Source organism: Notolepis coatsorum, assembly GCF_963971535.1.
Source record: "Notolepis coatsorum genome assembly, chromosome: 11".
In the NCBI taxonomy this organism is placed as follows: domain Eukaryota; kingdom Metazoa; phylum Chordata; class Actinopteri; order Aulopiformes; family Paralepididae; genus Notolepis; species Notolepis coatsorum.
The window spans coordinates 75,073,819-75,092,971 of NC_140175.1; the positions used below are offsets into that span (position 1 = coordinate 75,073,819).

A 19,153-nucleotide genomic window follows, 5' to 3' on the forward strand; every position below is an offset into this window, starting at 1 on the left:
ACCCTGTGTTCACCCTGCCACCCTGTGTTTACCCTGCCACCCTGTGTTCACCCTGCCACCCTGTGTTCACCCTGCCACCCTGTGTTCACCCTGCCACCCTGTGTTCACCCTGCCACCGTGTTTACCCTGCCACCCTGTGTTCACCATTCACCCTGCCACCCTGTGTTTACCCTGCCACCCTGTGTTCACCATTCACCCTGCCACCCTGTGTTCACCCTGCCACCCTGTGTTCACCCTGCCACCCTGTGTTCACCATTCACCCTGCCACCCTGTGTCCACCATTCACCCTGTTTACCCTGCCACCCTGTGTTCACCCTGTGTTCACCCTGCCACCCTGTGTTCACCCTGCCACTCTGTGTTCACCCTGCCACCCTGTGTTCACCCTGCCACCCTGTGTTTACCCTGCCACCCTGTGTTCACCATTCACCCTGCCAACCTGTGTTCACCCTGCCACCGTGTTTACCCTGCCACCCTGTGTTCACCCTGCCACCCTGTGTTTACCCTGCCACCCTGTGTTTAACCTGCCACCCTGTGTTCACCCTGCCACCCTGTGTTCACCCTGCCACCCTGTGTTTACCCTGCCACCCTGTGTTGACCCTGTGCCACGACACGCCAAAAGGACCAAAAAAGCACCTATGACCATGTGGGAGACGTGTGATCACACACACGCTGGTTACCGTACTTCTGTATCTCTGCCACGCTGAAGTCGGGGTGGCACCAGGAGTCCAGCAGTGTCACCAGCCGCTGCTCCAGCTGAGGACAGCCAGAGACGTAGGCCTCAGCCGAGGGCACCCTGTCCTGCAGGATCAGGGGTATACACATCTGCAGGGGACAACACAGGACACACACATTCAGCTCTCTTCAGGGGTCTACACATCTGCAGGGGACAACACAGGACACACACATTCAGCTCTCTTCAGGGCCCTCATTCATCAACGTGTGCGTAGAATATGTTCTATTTCCACACGTAAGCACAGAATGTAGAATCAGTGTACGCACAGGAAAATCGGGATTCATCAACCGTGCGTACGCAGGTTCTACGCACACCTGTCATGATGAATCTCACCTTGGCCCTGCGCCGAGGCTCGTGCACACTTTCACGTATTTGCATACCAAAACCGCCCCGATTAACCATATACGGTACACCCCCATGAAATGTGGAAGAATGGACTAAACCGAGGGTGTTGTACACTGTCGGATATTATACCTATTAACTTCCTAAAAGACCATTGCTGCCTGGACACCGCAAACACTAATAAAGACCATTAACCACTGTTTTGCCGTTGCCCGTTAGTGTCATTAATGCATGCTGGAATAAGAATGCCTTTCTTAATCTATTTTTAATATTAATAATTATTATAATACAATAAAAGACAGCTCCGTCTTTTAATACACATATATTGTACAGTAACGTCAAATAAATACTACAGTCCCCGCTGAAATAAAGGTTCTGCACACATACCAGCAGTGATCTACAGCATAAAAGATAGCCACTTTATAATACTATTCTGAGTAGATAATTCATGTGTATCGCAACAGAGTCACGGATCTGGTCGGGGCAGGTATCATTATGTTGGGAAAATCCTTATGAAATAAACAAAAGTGAATTAAAGAATTTAAAAACAAAGTTTAGCATATTAAATTGTTTTATAAGCTTTCTGAGTAGATAATTCATCTGTAGAGTCACGGATCTGGTCGGGGCAGGTATCATTATGTCGGGAAAATCTTTATGAAATAAACAAAAGTGAATTAAGGAATTTAAAATGAAGTTTAGCATATTAAATCGTTTTATAAGCTTATAGCTTTTTTCGTGCTGATTTGAGAGGGTCCAGCTGCAGAGCCGGAGAGCAACTCTCAGGGCCAAGATAGCACTTATACTATTTTGAGAGAGACAGCAGAGAGACAGACAGCAGAGAGACAGACAGACAGACAGACACTGTTCCACAGTGTGTGTGTGTGTGTGTGTGTGTGTGTGTGTGTGTGTGTGTGTGTGTGTGTGTGTGTGTGTGTGTGTGCGTGCGTGTGTGTGTGACTACTAGTCTAATAGTAGAGACTCAGCCCCCCCCGCCCCCCCCTCTGGACCACCTCCTAGTAGAGACTTCTCTAGGAAGAAGACGAAGATGAGGATTAAGGCGAGACACTGCAGGTGAATAGGCAAATATACCTTTTTTGTTGATTTTGAGATTCTGTTATATTTTGCTTCCTAAACATGTCTTCTATGAAACTAGTGACAATAAAACGTCAATAACACACATTTAGTTGTTCATTTTACTTCATTTTGCCTTATTGCATCCATAAATGTCCACATATTTAATGGGGAAGTGCCTCATTTGCATATATAAACATTTAATTTCAGAAAACTTGTCTCTACTAGGAGGTGGTCCAGAGGGGGGGGGGGGGGGGGTCTCTACTGGGAGGTGGTCCAGAGGGGGGGGTCTCTACTAGGAGACTAGTGGTCACACACACACACTGTGGAACAGTGTCTATCTGTCTGTCTGTCTGTCTCTCTGCTGTCTGTCTCTCCGGCTCTGCAGCTGGACCTTGATCAAATAAGCACGGAAAAGCTTTTAAGCTCATAGCTCCAATTTGGGTCCCAAATTGCGGTACAAATGAAGGAGGCGTCTCGGGTAGTGGACTCTAGTTAATATTATGTTCTCTCTGCAATTAGACTGCCCCTCATTCATCCCTATCTGATGCTATCTCTGAAAACAGTTCCTGCGAGCGCAGTCAGTGCACCCCATAACGCTATATATATAAACCTGCATTCATTCGGAGAGAAAGACCTATTCCACATGCTATTTAGGGTTTGACAATAATTACACTAATATCGCTATTTCACAATGAACTATAATGAATTACGGGGGGTCATACAGAACACGGCCAGTGTCTTTATTTCCGCGTTGGAACGAATGCATGTACTGAGGAGCGCTTGTGCGTAGTAACGATATTCTACCACTGGGCGTCAGCTAAGTGTGCTCTGACCTGTGCGCACACGTAAGCACGGAGTCAAGTTCAAGTTGAAATTGATGAATCCCACTCTTTGCTTAGAAATGATCGTACGCACAGGGTAAGCACAAATCTGTGCGTAAGACACGTTGATGAATGAGGGCCCAGGGGTCTACACATCTGCAGGGGACAACACAGGACACACACATTCAGTTCTCTTCAACACACACACACACACACACACACATAAACAAACATGACAACACACGATTAGATATACAAGCATTGTAAAACAGTGTACATCAGTTAACTCATCGTTTGGATAATGTCTTATACAAGATATACCCCTAATACCTGCTATCTATTCCCCTACACACATATGCTAATGCTCGCACCCCCCGCCCTGGACCCCCCCATGGATAATCCATCCATTATCCTTCGCTCCTACCCAAACACTACCATTAAATGCTAGCTTTTATTCTCTCCACCACTTCTAACCACATTGTCAATTTGGATTCATTGAGACCCAAAGTTCTTGCTGTAGATATTTCTAGATAAATCACATCGAGATATGTAAGAATCCAGACCTTTCGGCACATTTTTTCCGGTTGAAACCATCGTGATGCTATCAGTTTTTTAGCCACTGTAATACCAGCTAAAACCAATCTCTTTTGTTTTATAGTGTTACGTATTACTTTCACATGGTGGAGGGATACTTACTGTCTGTGGTGCATATTCACATTGTGGTTGTAGTGTGTTGTCACTAATTGGTGGTTTGATTGATACACTGTTTCTTCCTGTTTTTGGTGTTCCATGTTATTAAAATGGCCGCCCTTCTAATTGACACAGGTGTGGTGATGAGGCACCACGCCCTACAAAGGAGAGCAGAGTGCAGGCTGCAGTGTCTCCCACTTCACAAGAGATGTCAGCTCACCAGAGTCTCATCTGCTCTCACTGCTGCTATTTTTGCTATTGTTCTATTTTGGCCTATGTGCCTTGGTTTTGTTATTGACCTTTGGAGTCTGGAACACCCAGCTCTCACCCTTTTTGTCCATGTAAATAGCTGTTCCAATAAATAGTGTTATTTTTGATAAACTCCTGTCTTGTCCTGTGTCCACCACTTTGCATTCAAGGCCTACACGAGCCATACTTTAGGCTTGAATGTAACATATAGGTACTGCATATTCAAAAACATCATTCAGCAGTAATATAGAGGGGTGTACAGGTATATTCAGAATTAAGAGATTTGATAATTGCTGGGTCACTTCTTTCCAGAATATCTTAACTGGTGGGCAGTCCCAATACATGTGCACAGGGAGCAAAATTAACTTTTTGACTCACCGGCCAGTGGCGGGTAGATGGGAAGAATCTACCCGCCAAGCATATTTCTTACCCGCCAACTTTTTTTTGATACACATTTTTTGTATTATTATTTTATATAGATTTTTTTTTTAATAAAATATATATATTATATAATCATACTTGTGATTGTGTTATCTGCGAGACATCGCCACCTCGCTGTCTGCAAACAGCTCCACTGTCTGTGTGTATACTCGAGTGGCCTCCAGCTCCAGCAAGGATTCTCCGAGGGTGCAGCTGGGCCCTAAACGCTACATTCAGCATGCAAAAGAATTCTCCGGCGCTGCACCTGGACCCTAGTCAGCAGCCCTCACTCATGCGATGTAAACCAGGGACTCGAATACGCATGTTGTTGTTGTAGGACATTGATGCCAAGAGCTATCTGTAGCTACTGCTGGATGGCGTTGGGACAACGCCTCAGTGAACTATTTAGTTTACTGCGACATTTCGTAGTGACTAGTTACCTAGCCAACGGAGGTATTATGCACTGGACTATTGCTGGAGGATTTGTTGATGTCGGGAGCTATCCGTAGCTAGCCGGCTGGATAACGTTACACAATGCCTCGTGTATTAAACTAAGTGAATAGTTGACTGGGTCATTTTGTAACGGTAGCTAACGTTATCTCACGAAGGTCCCACACTGACTAGACTAACGTCACGGTGAGGCAATAGCCTCTGTTTACATGCAGGCATTAGCAGCAGCAGCAGTGCTAACTAACGTCACGGTGACTCGGAGGCAATAGCCTCTGTTTACATGCAGGCATACAGAAACAGGTGGGGAGGGGCTAGCAGCAGTGCGCGGTGCGCGCTTCATGTCGGCTGAGACAGCGAGTGAGAACTCCGCTAAAGAATTGGATCATGATTTTCGGTTTTCACATGCCTATTTGATAGCCCGTCACACGGCGCTCAGACGTCTCAGTGGGAGGCGCCAAACGTAAAAACTGAGCGCAAATGGCGGGTGGCGCTCTCTAGTTTCGGTCCCTGCATGTGCATAAATGTCCCCTCGTCCCCATTTGTACATAAGGAGCATTTGGAGTCTTGTTTAAGACCCATTCTGTTCAGTCTTATAGGAGTCAAGTATGTCCTATGAATATAGTTAAGATTGATTTGTTGATGGTCCGGGTTCCTTGATGCAAGTCGAACATTTGCCCAGGCTTCTTGCCAATCAAAATCTTTTTCTAGGTCTGGTATATCCCTCCTCCAAACAGAGTCTAGGTGGAGGGTTTCATACGAAGCCGTTAGTAATTGATGATAAAATCTGATACAAAACCTCTCGATGTCTCTCTTTCATAGAAAAATGTGTGGTATCTGTGGTGTGCAATTGGTGTCTTTAATGGAACACCCTGAGTCTTCAAACATAACAATAATTGTGCGTAAAAAAGAAATGTGGAACCGGTGAGATTAAACTTTTTTTCTATTTCATCATAGCTACAAATACCCTGTTTGTTGAAAACATCTCCTAATGTATGTATGCCTTGCTTTTCCCATCTAGGGAATCTTATAGGTCGTTTTCTAATCAGGAGTGCATTGTTATTGAATAAGGGAGTATGATTATGCCATTTATGTGGATTCGAATATTTTTTTTGTGTTTCACGCCATATCCGGAATTATGGGGCCAAATTTCAGTTCGCATTGCTTAATTGATATTTTTGTGTATACTATGTCCTGCAGTCTCTGTGGTGCTACTATATTTACTTCTAATTTCTCCAGGATACTGATGTTTGGGGTTCAAACCAGGTTGTCAGTGGTCTTAAAGTGTACGCCTTAAAATAGTGGAAAAAATTTGGGATTGCCATCCCTCCGTCGGCTTTGTTTCTCTGAGCGGTGGATCTTTTTATACGTGGTGGTTTGTTATTCCAAATAAATGTATATGCGGAAGAGTGTAATTTTTTCCAGTAACCATCTGGAGGGGGTAACGGAAGCATTGAGCTGATGAAGTTGATTCTAGGTAAGACATCCATCTTAACTATTGAAACCTGTGCCTGTACTGAGTTTTTAAGTTTTGACCACCTGACAAGGTCGCATTTTATTTTATTTTGGATTTCTGTGTAATTGTGTTTCACCGTTTGGCTTATGGTAGGGAATATTTCAACTCCCAAGCATCTAAAGTGTTTAACCATTGGTATTTCCCCTGGAAGACTTGTATTCTCTGCAGGGGCGTTCAGTGGAAGGAAAGCCGACTTTGGCCAGTTTATTTTAAATCCCGATAGGTCGCCAAAGTCATTAATCAACTTGAGAAGATAAGGCATTGCGGTGTTAGGGTTTTGCATGAACAGTATTACGTCGTCCGCATATAGACTAATTTTGTGTTGTGTGCCCTTGATTACGATTGGTTCTATGAGTTGGGATTGTCTTATATATTGTGCTAAAGGTTCTAGTGATAAATCGAATAGTCCGGGACTAAGAGGGCAACCCTGTCTAGAAGAGCGTGATACCGGAAATATTCCGGAGGTGATTATACCTGTTGAAATCATGGCCGATGGGTCTTTGTATAATACTTTAATCATATCAATGAATCCTTTTCCTAACCCCATCCTTTCTAATACCGCCCATAGATACAACCATTCCAGCCTATCAAAAGCTTTCATTGCATCCAGGGACAGCATCGCCTTGGGTGTGGTGTCGTCCTTGCTGGCATCTAGTACGTATAGTAATCGTCTTATGTTGTCAGTGATCAAACGGTTTCTTATGAAGCCAGTTTGATCCGGATGAACTAAAGACATCATATGCTTTTGAAGTCTGATGGCTAATACCTTAGAGAACAGTTTGATATTGACCTATTTCAAACCCTGCCCTCTTTTCTTGATCCTCCAATCACAACTGTTGCTTCTCTCTGACAAACAAAAGTCTCACCTCCTCCATGTCCAACTCATCCTGTAGCTTTAATTTAGCGCTCAGCAGGGCAGCCTGGGAATAAAACACAGATCAGCTTAAGTAATTCAAAGAGTGATTCAATAGTCAAAGAGTAGTTCAATAGTCAAAAAGTAGTTCAATAGTCAGCGTAGTTCAATAGTCAAAGAGTAATGCAATAGTCAGAGTAGTTCAATAGTCAAAGAGTAGTTCAATAGTCAAAGAGTAATTCAATAGTCAAAGAGTAGTTCAATAGTCAAAGAGTAATGCAATAGTCAGAGTAGTTCAATAGTCAAAGAGTAGTTCAATAGTCAAAGAGTAATTCAATAGTCAAAGAGTAGTTCAATAGTCAAAGAGTAATTCAATAGTCAAAGAGTAATTCAATAGTCAAAGAATCTCTGGAACAACAACCAATTCATCAATGTCTAAATGTGGATGCTCAAATAATTATGGTACACACTTCAGTATTACTGGATTTTGCCAATATGATTTCCGAGGACCTTCCAGGTTTTCTTGGACGCATGTGCCACAAAAAACTATTCCTAAAATGAAAAGGATGGCCACCCACCTCTCTGTAGCAGTTGAGGGCCTGCAGCTTGATGATGTGCAGCCGGAGGCGGGCCAGATCCATGGACCTGATCTGGTAGATGTCCAGGAGGTGGTCCATGAAGGCAGGCTGGCCGTCAGTGAGTAGGGCCAGAGCCCGGGACTGTAGCCTCACCACCTGCTGCTGCTCTGGGACTGAACCAAGGGTCACCTGATGGTAGATAGGAGACACAGGTAACCATGGAAACACAATGGAACAGCTAGAGTGGCACAACATCAGCACTACGGCGCATTGACGACTCTTCAGTTATTATTCATTCGTTCATTTTTCATTTGTTCCGCTCATGGTAATGAACAGTAATGCAGTTCCAGAAAAGAAAATAAGTGTTTCATGATCAAAGCACATCTCAATTTGCACATTCCATGACCAAAAAAGAGCAGGGAGAAGAAAATCTGATTTGCCTATTTTGTAATTGACAGACCAAATCGACATAAATATGCGTTATTAAAAATGATCAAGGATGACACAAAAAGTCAAGGATCTATTTACATTGAGGTACTTGATTTTAAAGGTGGAGAGACGACACCAGCAGCAGCTACATTAATGTGTTACCATTACCAGTTGTACAGAGAAACCAATATCACCATAATATCATATAATATAAATATAACGTGTTACCATTACCAGTTGTACAGAGAAACCAATATCACCATAATATCATATCTAATAATATAAATATAACGTGTTACCATTACCAGTTGTACAGAGAAACCAATATGGCCATAATATCACAATTGGAAACCACAGTCAATCAATAAATTCAATAATTTTTTCCTACTATAAATATAACGTGTTGAATGTGAAAAGTCACCCCCCTCCCCCCCCCCTCCCCATTGTCCTCAATCTGAAAGTGTGGCTGATGACCCCTGATGACCCCCGATGACCCCGTCTTTAGTTACCGCTGGGTGTTCCTTTCTCCATCGCTGGAACTCGAGGACGACGCAGTGGCCCAGGGTGTGGCCCCTTCCCTTCTGTTTCCCGGGACAAGACTCCAGGATGGTCAGCAGGCCCCCCAGAGGCTCCGCCAGCTCACTGAAGCCATGGTAGGCCACCGCACGCAGCTAGGGAGCAGGAGCACAATGAGGATCCCAACCTGAGCACGACATGAGAGCATCAGTGCTGCTCACAGAGGGGTTAAGGATCCCAACCTGAGCACGACATGAGAGCATCAGTGCTGCTCACAGAGGGGTTAAGGATAGAAATCTGCGGCAAGGCTTATTTTCTCTACAGGCCGGACGCCGACTCCCATAGAAACACACCGGGAGACTCACTCGCGGCCTCTAGAATGCATTTAAATCCCCGTGCCCAGTGTGTCTGCTCTAGCGTCAACATTGCCCCCCGCCTCTGACCACTCTGCATCCACCAGGGATTAGGCGGAATGGATGAGAGCCAGCAGAGTGTCATCCTCCCGTTCGGTTTTCTAAAATCCCGCCGGATGACATCATGTTGACGATAGTGAGATCCTGAAATATCTGCTCAGCGTTGCCATGTCCGCTCCATAGTGACGACGCTGAAGCTTTACTGAATGATATTCATCCATTCATTTAAACCCTTATTAAAGTCTCAATAAGGTCATTGAAGTTATTTGCAACGACCTCAAGATACACAGACAGCATTTTAATAAACAAGGAAAAACACCAAGACCAAAAGAATATGTATGTTTGTTTTTTTGGTGTTGCCTTCCTATAAAAGAGAAAGGGAATTGCTCACTTTCGTCTAGGACTAAAGACACACTTTGAGAGAGACATAAAGACACACTTTGAGAGAGAGATATAAAGACACACTGAGAGAGACATAAAGACACACTTTGAGAGAGAGAGACATAAAGACACACTGAGAGAGAGAGACATAAAGACACACTGAGAGAGACATAAAGACACACTTTGAGAGAGAGACATAAAGACACACTGAGAGAGAGACATAAAGACACACTGAGAGAGAGACATAAAGACCCACTTTGAGAGAGAGACATAAAGACACACTGAGAGAGAGAGAGAGACATAAAGACCCACTTTGAGAGAGACATAAAGACACACAGAGAGAGACATAAAGACCCACTTTGAGAGAGAGACATAAAGACACACTGAGAGAGAGAGAGAGAGACATAAAGACACACTGAGAGAGACATAGACACACTTTGAGAGACATAAAGACACACTTTGAGAGAGAGACATAAAGACACACTTTGAGAGAGAGACATAAAGACACACTTTGAGAGAGAGACATAAAGACACACTGAGAGAGAAAGACATAATGACCCACTTTGAGAGAGACATAAAGACCCACTTTGAGAGACATAAAGACCCACTTTGAGAGACATAAAGACCCACTTTGAGAGACATAAAGACACACTTTGAGAGACATAAAGACCCACTTTGAGAGAGAGACATAAAGACCCACTTTGAGAGACATAAAGACCCACTTTGAGAGAGAGACATAAAGACCCACTTTGAGAGAGACATAAAGACACACTTTGAGAGAGACATAAAGACCCACTTTGAGAGACATAAAGACCCACTTTGAGAGAGACATAAAGACCCACTTTGAGAGACATAAAGACCCACTTTGAGAGAGACATAAAGACCCACTTTGAGAGAGACATAAAGACACACTTTGAGAGAGACATAAAGACCCACTTTGAGAGACATAAAGACCCACTTTGAGAGAGACATAAAGACACACTTTGAGAGACATAAAGACACACTTTGAGAAACATAAAGACGCACTTTGAGAGAGAGACATGAAGACACAATTTGAGAGACATAAAGACCCACTTTGAGAGAGAGACATAAAGACCCACTTTGAGAGACATAAAGACCCACTTTGAGAGAGACATAAAGACACACTTTGAGACATAAAGACACACTTTGAGAAACATAAAGACGCACTTTGAGAGAGAGACATAAATACCCACTTTGAGACATAAAGACCCACTTTGAGAGACATAAAGACCCACTTTGAGAGAGAGACATAAAGACCCACTTTGAGAGAGAGAGACATAAAGACACACTTTGAGAGAGACATAAAGACCCACTTTGAGAGAGAGACATAAAGACACACTTTGAGAGACATAAAGACACACTTTGAGAGAGACATAAAGACACACTTTGAGAGACATAAAGACCCACTTTGAGAGAGACATAAAGACCCACTTTGAGAGAGAGACATAAAGACGCACTTTGAGAGAGAGACATAAAGACACACTTTGAGAGACATAAAGACACACTTTGAGAGACATAAAGACACACTGAGAGAGAGACATAAAGACACACTGAGAGAGAGACATAAAGACCCACTTTGAGAGAGAGACATAAAGACACACAGAGAGAGAGAGAGAGAGAGAGACATAAAGACCCACTTTGAGAGAGACATAAAGACACACAGAGAGAGACATAAAGACCCACTTTGAGAGAGACATAAAGACACACTGAGAGAGAGAGACATAAAGACACACTGAGAGAGACATAGACACACTTTGAGAGAGAGACATAAAGACACACTTTGAGAGAGAGACATAAAGACACACAGAGAGAGACATAAAGATACACTGAGAGAGAAAGACATAATGACCCACTTTGAGAGAGACATAAAGACCCACTTTGAGAGACATAAAGACCCACTTTGAGAGACATAAAGACCCACTTTGAGAGACATAAAGACACACTTTGAGAGACATAAAGACCCACTTTGAGAGAGAGACATAAAGACCCACTTTGAGAGACATAAAGACCCACTTTGAGAGAGAGACATAAAGACCCACTTTGAGAGAGAGACATAAAGACACACTTTGAGAGAGACATAAAGACCCACTTTGAGAGACATAAAGACCCACTTTGAGAGAGACATAAAGACCCACTTTGAGAGACATAAAGACCCACTTTGAGAGAGACATAAAGACCCACTTTGAGAGAGACATAAAGACACACTTTGAGAGAGACATAAAGACCCACTTTGAGAGACATAAAGACCCACTTTGAGAGAGACATAAAGACACACTTTGAGAGACATAAAGACACACTTTGAGAAACATAAAGACGCACTTTGAGAGAGAGACATGAAGACACAATTTGAGAGACATAAAGACCCACTTTGAGAGAGAGACATAAAGACCCACTTTGAGAGACATAAAGACCCACTTTGAGAGAGACATAAAGACACACTTTGAGACATAAAGACACACTTTGAGAAACATAAAGACGCACTTTGAGAGAGAGACATAAATACCCACTTTGAGACATAAAGACCCACTTTGAGAGACATAAAGACCCACTTTGAGAGAGAGACATAAAGACCCACTTTGAGAGAGAGAGACATAAAGACACACTTTGAGAGAGACATAAAGACCCACTTTGAGAGAGAGAGAGAGACATAAAGACACACTTTGAGAGACATAAAGACACACTTTGAGAGAGACATAAAGACACACTTTGAGAGACATAAAGACCCACTTTGAGAGAGACATAAAGACCCACTTTGAGAGAGAGACATAAAGACGCACTTTGAGAGAGAGACATAAAGACACACTTTGAGAGACATAAAGACACACTTTGAGAGAGACATAAAGACACACTTTGAGAGACATAAAGACCCACTTTGAGAGAGACATAAAGACCCACTTTGAGAGAGAGACATAAAGACGCACTTTGAGAGACATGAAGACACACTTTGAGACATAAAGACGCACTTTGAGAGAGAGACATAAAGACACACTTTGAGAGAGAGAGAGAGAGAGACATAAAGACACTTTGAGAGAGAGACATAAAGACCCACTTTGAGAGAGAGACATAAAGACACTTTGAGACATAAAGACGCACTTTGAGAGACATAAAGACACACTTTGAGAGAGACATAAAGACACACTTTGAGAGAGAAAGAGACATAAAGACACTTTGAGAGAGACATAAAGACACACTTTGAGACATAAAGACGCACTTTGAGAGACATAAAGACACACTTTGAGAGAGAGACATAAAGACACACTTTGAGAGAGAGAGAGAGAGAGAGAGACATAAAGACACTTTGAGAGACAAAGACCCACTTTGAGAGAGACATAAAGACACACTTTGAGAGAGAGAGAGACATAAAGACACTTTGAGAGAGACATAAAGACCCACTTTGAGAGAGAGACAAAGACACACTTTGAGAGACATAAAGACACACTTTGAGAGAGACATAAAGACACACTTTGAGAGACATAAAGACCCACTTTGAGAGAGAGACATAAAGACGCACTTTGAGAGACATAAAGACACACTTTGAGAGACATAAAGACCCACTTTGAGAGAGACATAAAGACCCACTTTGAGAGAGAGACATAAAGACGCACTTTGAGAGAGAGACATAAAGACCCACTTTGAGACATAAAGACGCACTTTGAGAGACATGAAGACCCACTTTGAGAGACATAAAGACCCACTTTGAGAGAGAGACATAAAGACGCACTTTGAGAGAGAGACATAAAGACACACTTTGAGAGACATAAAGACACACTTTGAGAGAGACATAAAGACACACTTTGAGAGACATAAAGACCCACTTTGAGAGAGACATAAAGACCCACTTTGAGAGAGAGACATAAAGACGCACTTTGAGAGACATGAAGACACACTTTGAGACATAAAGACGCACTTTGAGAGAGAGACATAAAGACACACTTTGAGAGAGAGAGAGAGACATAAAGACACTTTGAGAGAGAGACATAAAGACCCACTTTGAGAGAGAGACATAAAGACACTTTGAGACATAAAGACGCACTTTGAGAGACATAAAGACACACTTTGAGAGAGACATAAAGACACACTTTGAGAGAGAAAGAGACATAAAGACACTTTGAGAGAGACATAAAGACACACTTTGAGACATAAAGACGCACTTTGAGAGACATAAAGACACACTTTGAGAGAGACATAAAGACACACTTTGAGAGAGAGAGACATAAAGACACTTTGAGAGAGACAAAGACCCACTTTGAGAGAGACATAAAGACACACTTTGAGAGAGAGAGACATAAAGACACTTTGAGAGAGACAAAGACCCACTTTGAGAGAGAGAGACATAAAGACACTTTGAGAGAGAGACATAAAGACTAGGGATGCCCCGATCGATCGGCCAGCGATTGGTATCGGCCGATATTCAGTATAAATATGAGATCGGTGAATTCCGATAATGCTTTAATTTCGCCGATCGTGAAAACCGATCGATGACACGGAAAACATGATCCAATTCTCTGTGGCGTTCTCACTCGCTCACAGCCACACTCTGCTGCTGCACGTCTTGCCCCTCCTCCTCCTCCTTCTCCCCCTCCCAGACCCATCTCATGTCAACAAACCCTTCCTTCGGCAAGAGTCGAGTGCATGAGCACTGCAGAGCTCCTCTTTCAACATAACAAGCATTAAACAAAATGGCCCAGTCATCTATTCACTTTCGTTTAATACATGAGGCGTTGTCTGATGTTATCTAGCTACTGATAGCTCCTGATATCAACGTGACAGTTTGGCATTCGTTTTCGCAAGTGCTGGGTAGCGTTGGCTAACTAGCTATCGCTCGTGAGCTAACGTTAGCAAGCTACCGAGCTAACGTTACTGTTTAAACAAAACTACACAGTCAACTATTCACTTTAGTTTAATACATGATGCATTGTCTAACTGGCTAGCTACTGATAGCTCCTGATATCAACAAATGCGCATTTCAGTTTAAGAATGATAGGGATGCGCCAGCATGAGACCTCCGTTAGCATAGGTAGCTAACGTTAGCTCACATTAGATCACAACGAAATGATCCAGTAAACGAAATAGTTCACTTTATTTTAATACATGATGCATTGTCTAACGTCATCTAGCCGGCTAGCAGTAGCTACAGATAGCTCCTGATATCAATGACTTATAACATAATTAGGGATGCCCCGATCGATCGGCCACCGATCGTTATCGGCCGATATTCAGTATAAATATGCGATCGGTGATCGGTGATCGGTGATAATGTTTTATTTTCACCGATCGTCAAACCCGATCTCAGTCGCTGTCGCTGAGTTCTGTCTCAGACACCGGTGGTGCGGCGTCTGCTCTCGAGTCCAGCCCCTCCCGCACGCATGTAAACACGGGTCTAGTCTAGTGAGACACGGGAGGACGGCGTGTGTCTCCCTGAGCTAACGTTAGCTTAGCTACCGTTACAAAATGACCCAGTCAACTATTCACTTTTAGTTTAATACATGATGAGGCATTGTCTAACCGAACGGTATCTAGCCGGCCAGCTACCGATAGCTCCTGACATCAACAAACGCTCTAGCAAGTATAGTAGGTAGGTATGATACCTGTTAGCTGTTAGCTCACGTTAGCTCAAGTTAGTTCACTGTTAAAAACGAAATGTCCCATTGAACTAAATAATTCACTGAGGCGTTGTATTAACGTTATATATCCGGCTAGCAGTAGCTACAGATAGCTCCTGATATCAATGTCTTATAACACTGATTCGATGCATATTCGAGCTGAGGGCTTGCTGAGCACAGTTAAGTAACGTTATACCAATAGGGTCCAGGTGCAGCGCCGGAGAATCCTGGCCGTAGCTCGAGGCTACTCGAGTATAGGTCCAGCTCAGGGCTGTACGCTAAGCTTTTTCACTAGGGGCACACTTGCCCCTAAATGAGAAATTTAGGGGCAAAGAATATTTTTTAGGGGCAAATTTTTAAATAACTATTTTACCATTATGTAGGGCTGGGCGATATGGCCTCTAAATGATATTGCGATATTTTTTGGCCATATCACGATACACAATATATATCGCAATATTTTGACATTTCCTAAAGCACTTAAAAATGCTTGATTTAACCCTTTGATGCATACAGTCACGCCAATATGATGATTATAATAAGTCCCTGCAACATATGTTTGCATTATTAAACCATGAAGATGCTTTAAAAAATTATTTAATGAAAATGTACTAAGAGTAGTCTACTGACACACTAATAAAAAAAATTATTTACATCTAAGACTATTTATATAAAAACTCTTGGGTGCCCTTTTTTTGCACAGTACTGTGTTTTCTATCCACTTTAGCCAAACACACACACACACACACATATATATATATATATATATATATATATATATATATATATATATATATATATATATATATATATATATATATATATACTACTGTGAGAAAATAATAATTACACACAAAGGGATAATGGCTTATAGCAGACTTAATGATTTTAGAATATTTCAGATAATGAAATTAAATGTTTATCATCAACTATCCAGTTAGTATTTATACTGTCTGTAACGTTTGGCTACTTTAAATCATTGAATGTAGAGAGAGAGCGAGAGAGAGAGAGAGGGGGCGAGAACGCACAAGAGAGCCAGCCCCCCCCCCCGGGTTTTGTTCTAGGTTCGCGTTTTGATCGTCTAAGCTGCCGTAGGTGATGACGTCACACTCGAATGTAAACAGGAAGAGTCTAACACGGAGATGGAAAGTCACAGTGGATGATATACAGAAACGAATAACTAATAAATATGAAGTTATGTTTAAACTTCTGTTGTCAAGCGTTGTCACTTGTCAATATAACCCACCCCCTTTCCTCACTTTTCCACCGTCCCTGCTTCACTCGGGACCACCAGCTAACGTTAGCCTATAGCTCCGCCGTCCCTGCTTCACTCGGGACCACCAGCTAACGTTAGCCCATTGCTCGTGTCAATTAAATTGCATGTTATTAAATGTCCGCGCTGGTCTGTCTAATGAAATTACAACCGCAACATTATGTCGCCTGTACAGCCCTGGTTGTAGGCTAATGTTAGTGTAGTGAAATGCGAATGAAGGGGTGAAATCACTATTCGCAAGCTTGCGAGTAGATATAATTTTTCATTCGCACCGGCCAAATTAGGGGGCAATTTGCGACGATCTCGTCGCAGCGTACAGGCCTGCAGCTGCAGCTCCGGAGAATCCTGGCTGTAGCTGGAGGCTACTAGAGTACACACAGACAGTGGAGCTTGTTGCGTGGTGGCGATGTCTCGCAGATAATACAAGTACAAGTCTAATTATATAATATATATATTTTATAAAAAAAATTTAAATAAAAAATTTATATAAAATAAATTTTAATTTCTTTTAATCAAAAACGATCGGTATCGGATCGGTATCGGCCGATATGGCTCACGACGATCGGTGATCGGTATCGGTGGCAAAAAACGTGATCAGGGCATCCCTAAACATAATTGACATTGTTCGTTTTTGCAGCTGAACATTGGCTAATTAGCTATCATGCTTCATAATATGTTTCAGACCCTGTTGAACTATCGCTCTGACTCAATAGTATCCATCTGCAGAACGTCAGCCCCAGCACTCTCAGGCCCCACGCTGAATGTGATTTGACCAAAGCAGAGTATACACACAGACAGTGGAGCTGTTTGCAGATAGCGAGCATTTTGACTTGGTGCGTGGTGGCGATGTCTCGCAGACAATACAACTACAAGTATAATTATATAATATATATATTTTATTTAAAAAAAATAAAAAAAATAGTATATATATATTTTTTTTTAATAAAACCAAAAACGATCGGTATCGGCCGATATGGCTCATAGACGATCGGTGATCGGTATCTGTGGCAAAAAAACGTGATCGGGGCATCCCTAATAAAGACCCACTTTGAGAGAGACATAAAGACACTTTGAGAGAGACATAAAGACACACTTTGAGAGAGAGACATAAAGACCCACTTTGAGAGAGACATAAAGACCCACTTTGAGAGACATAAAGACCCACTGAGAGAGAGAGAGAGAGAGAGAGAGAGAGAGAGACATAAAGACCCACTTTGAGAGAGAGACATAAAGACCCACTAAGAGAGAGAGACATAAAGATACTTTGAGAGAGACATAAAGACCCACTGAGAGAGACATAAAGACACACTTTGAGAGAGAGACATAAAGACCCACTTTGCGAGACATGAAGACACTTTGAGAGAGACATAAAGACTCACTTTGAGAGAGACATAAAGACACACTTTGAGAGACATAAAGACACACTTTGAGAGAGAGACAAAGACCCACTGAGAGAGAGAGAGACATAGACACACTTTGAGAGAGAGACATAAAGACCCACTTTGAGAGAAACATGAAGACACTTTGAGAGACATAAAAATACACTTTGAGAGAGAGACATAAAGACACACTTTGAGAGAGAGAGACATAAAGACCCACTTTGAGAGAGACATAAAGACCCACTTTGAGAGAGAGACATAAATACACACTTTGAGAGAGACATAAAGACCCACTTTGAGAGAGAATGAATGAATGAAAACTTTATTTAACAGATTGCAGAATGTGTACAATACAGTACGGCTCAATACATACAATTGTTAAGGGGATGCAGACCTGAGAAAGACGTTTGTCTTGTTTCCATCAGGGTCCCCCATTTTCAATTCATATAGACATTTATGACATACACAACATACATGACATTTATGGCATAGGGACATATAGGTATTTAGTACTGATACATTTGTGACATAAACGGTATTCAAATATACAGTACTGTTACCCCTAGATCCTGACAGAGTATATATGATGGGGAGGGGACTGTACATTAGGAGGGGGTGGGTGGGTGGGAGAGAAATATACATACGGCGGGGAGGGAATATATACATGCGGTGGGGAGGAGACTGTCTATTAGGAGGTGGTGGGGGTGGGGAGAGACATAAAGACCCACTTTGAGAAAGACATAAAGACACACTTTGAGAGACATAAATACACACTTTGAGAGAGACATAAAGACCCACTTTGAGAGAGAGACATAAAGACCCACTTTGAGAGAGAGAGAGAGAGACATAAAGACCCACTTTGAGAGAGAGAGAGAGAGAGAGAGAGAGAGAGAGAGAGACATAAAGACCCACTTTGAGAGAGACATAAAGACACACTTTGAGAGACATAAAGACACTTTGAGAGAGAGACATAAAGACACACTGAGAGAGACATAACGAGACACTTTGAGAGAGAGACATAAAGACCCACTTTGAGACATAAAGACGCACTTTGAGAGAGACATAAAGACCCACTTTGAGAGAGAGACATAAAGACCCACTTTGAGAGAGAGACATAAAGACCCACTTTGAGAGAGAGAGACATAAAGACCCACTTTGAGAGAGACATAAAGACACACTTTGAGAGAGAGACATAAAGACACACTGAGAGACATAACGAGACACTTTAATAATAATAATAATGACTTGGATTTATATAGCGCTCTTCATGAGACCCAGAGCGCTTCACAGAGTCCATTATTCGTTCATACACAGTCATACCGGTGGTGGTAAGCTACAATTGCAGCCAGAGCTGCCCTGAGGCAGACTCACGGAAGCGTGGCGAATAATCATCGTCTACGGCCCCTCCGACCACC

At 42.5% G+C, this 19,153-nt stretch overlaps 1 protein-coding gene across 1 annotated transcript in view; it reads right to left on the bottom strand.

The window, feature by feature from the left end:
• The window catches only part of exd3 (exonuclease 3'-5' domain containing 3), a 159,704-nt gene that overhangs the window by 112,022 nt on the left and 28,529 nt on the right, over positions 1-19,153 (bottom strand). Inside the window, exons 4-7 of the mRNA XM_084325329.1 lie at positions 8,662-8,823; positions 7,724-7,912; positions 7,159-7,212; positions 683-822 (exon numbers count right to left, since the gene is read on the bottom strand). Of these exons, the coding sequence (XP_084181455.1) occupies positions 683-822; positions 7,159-7,212; positions 7,724-7,912; positions 8,662-8,823 (545 nt within the window). The remainder of the gene's footprint in view (positions 1-682; positions 823-7,158; positions 7,213-7,723; positions 7,913-8,661; positions 8,824-19,153) is intronic.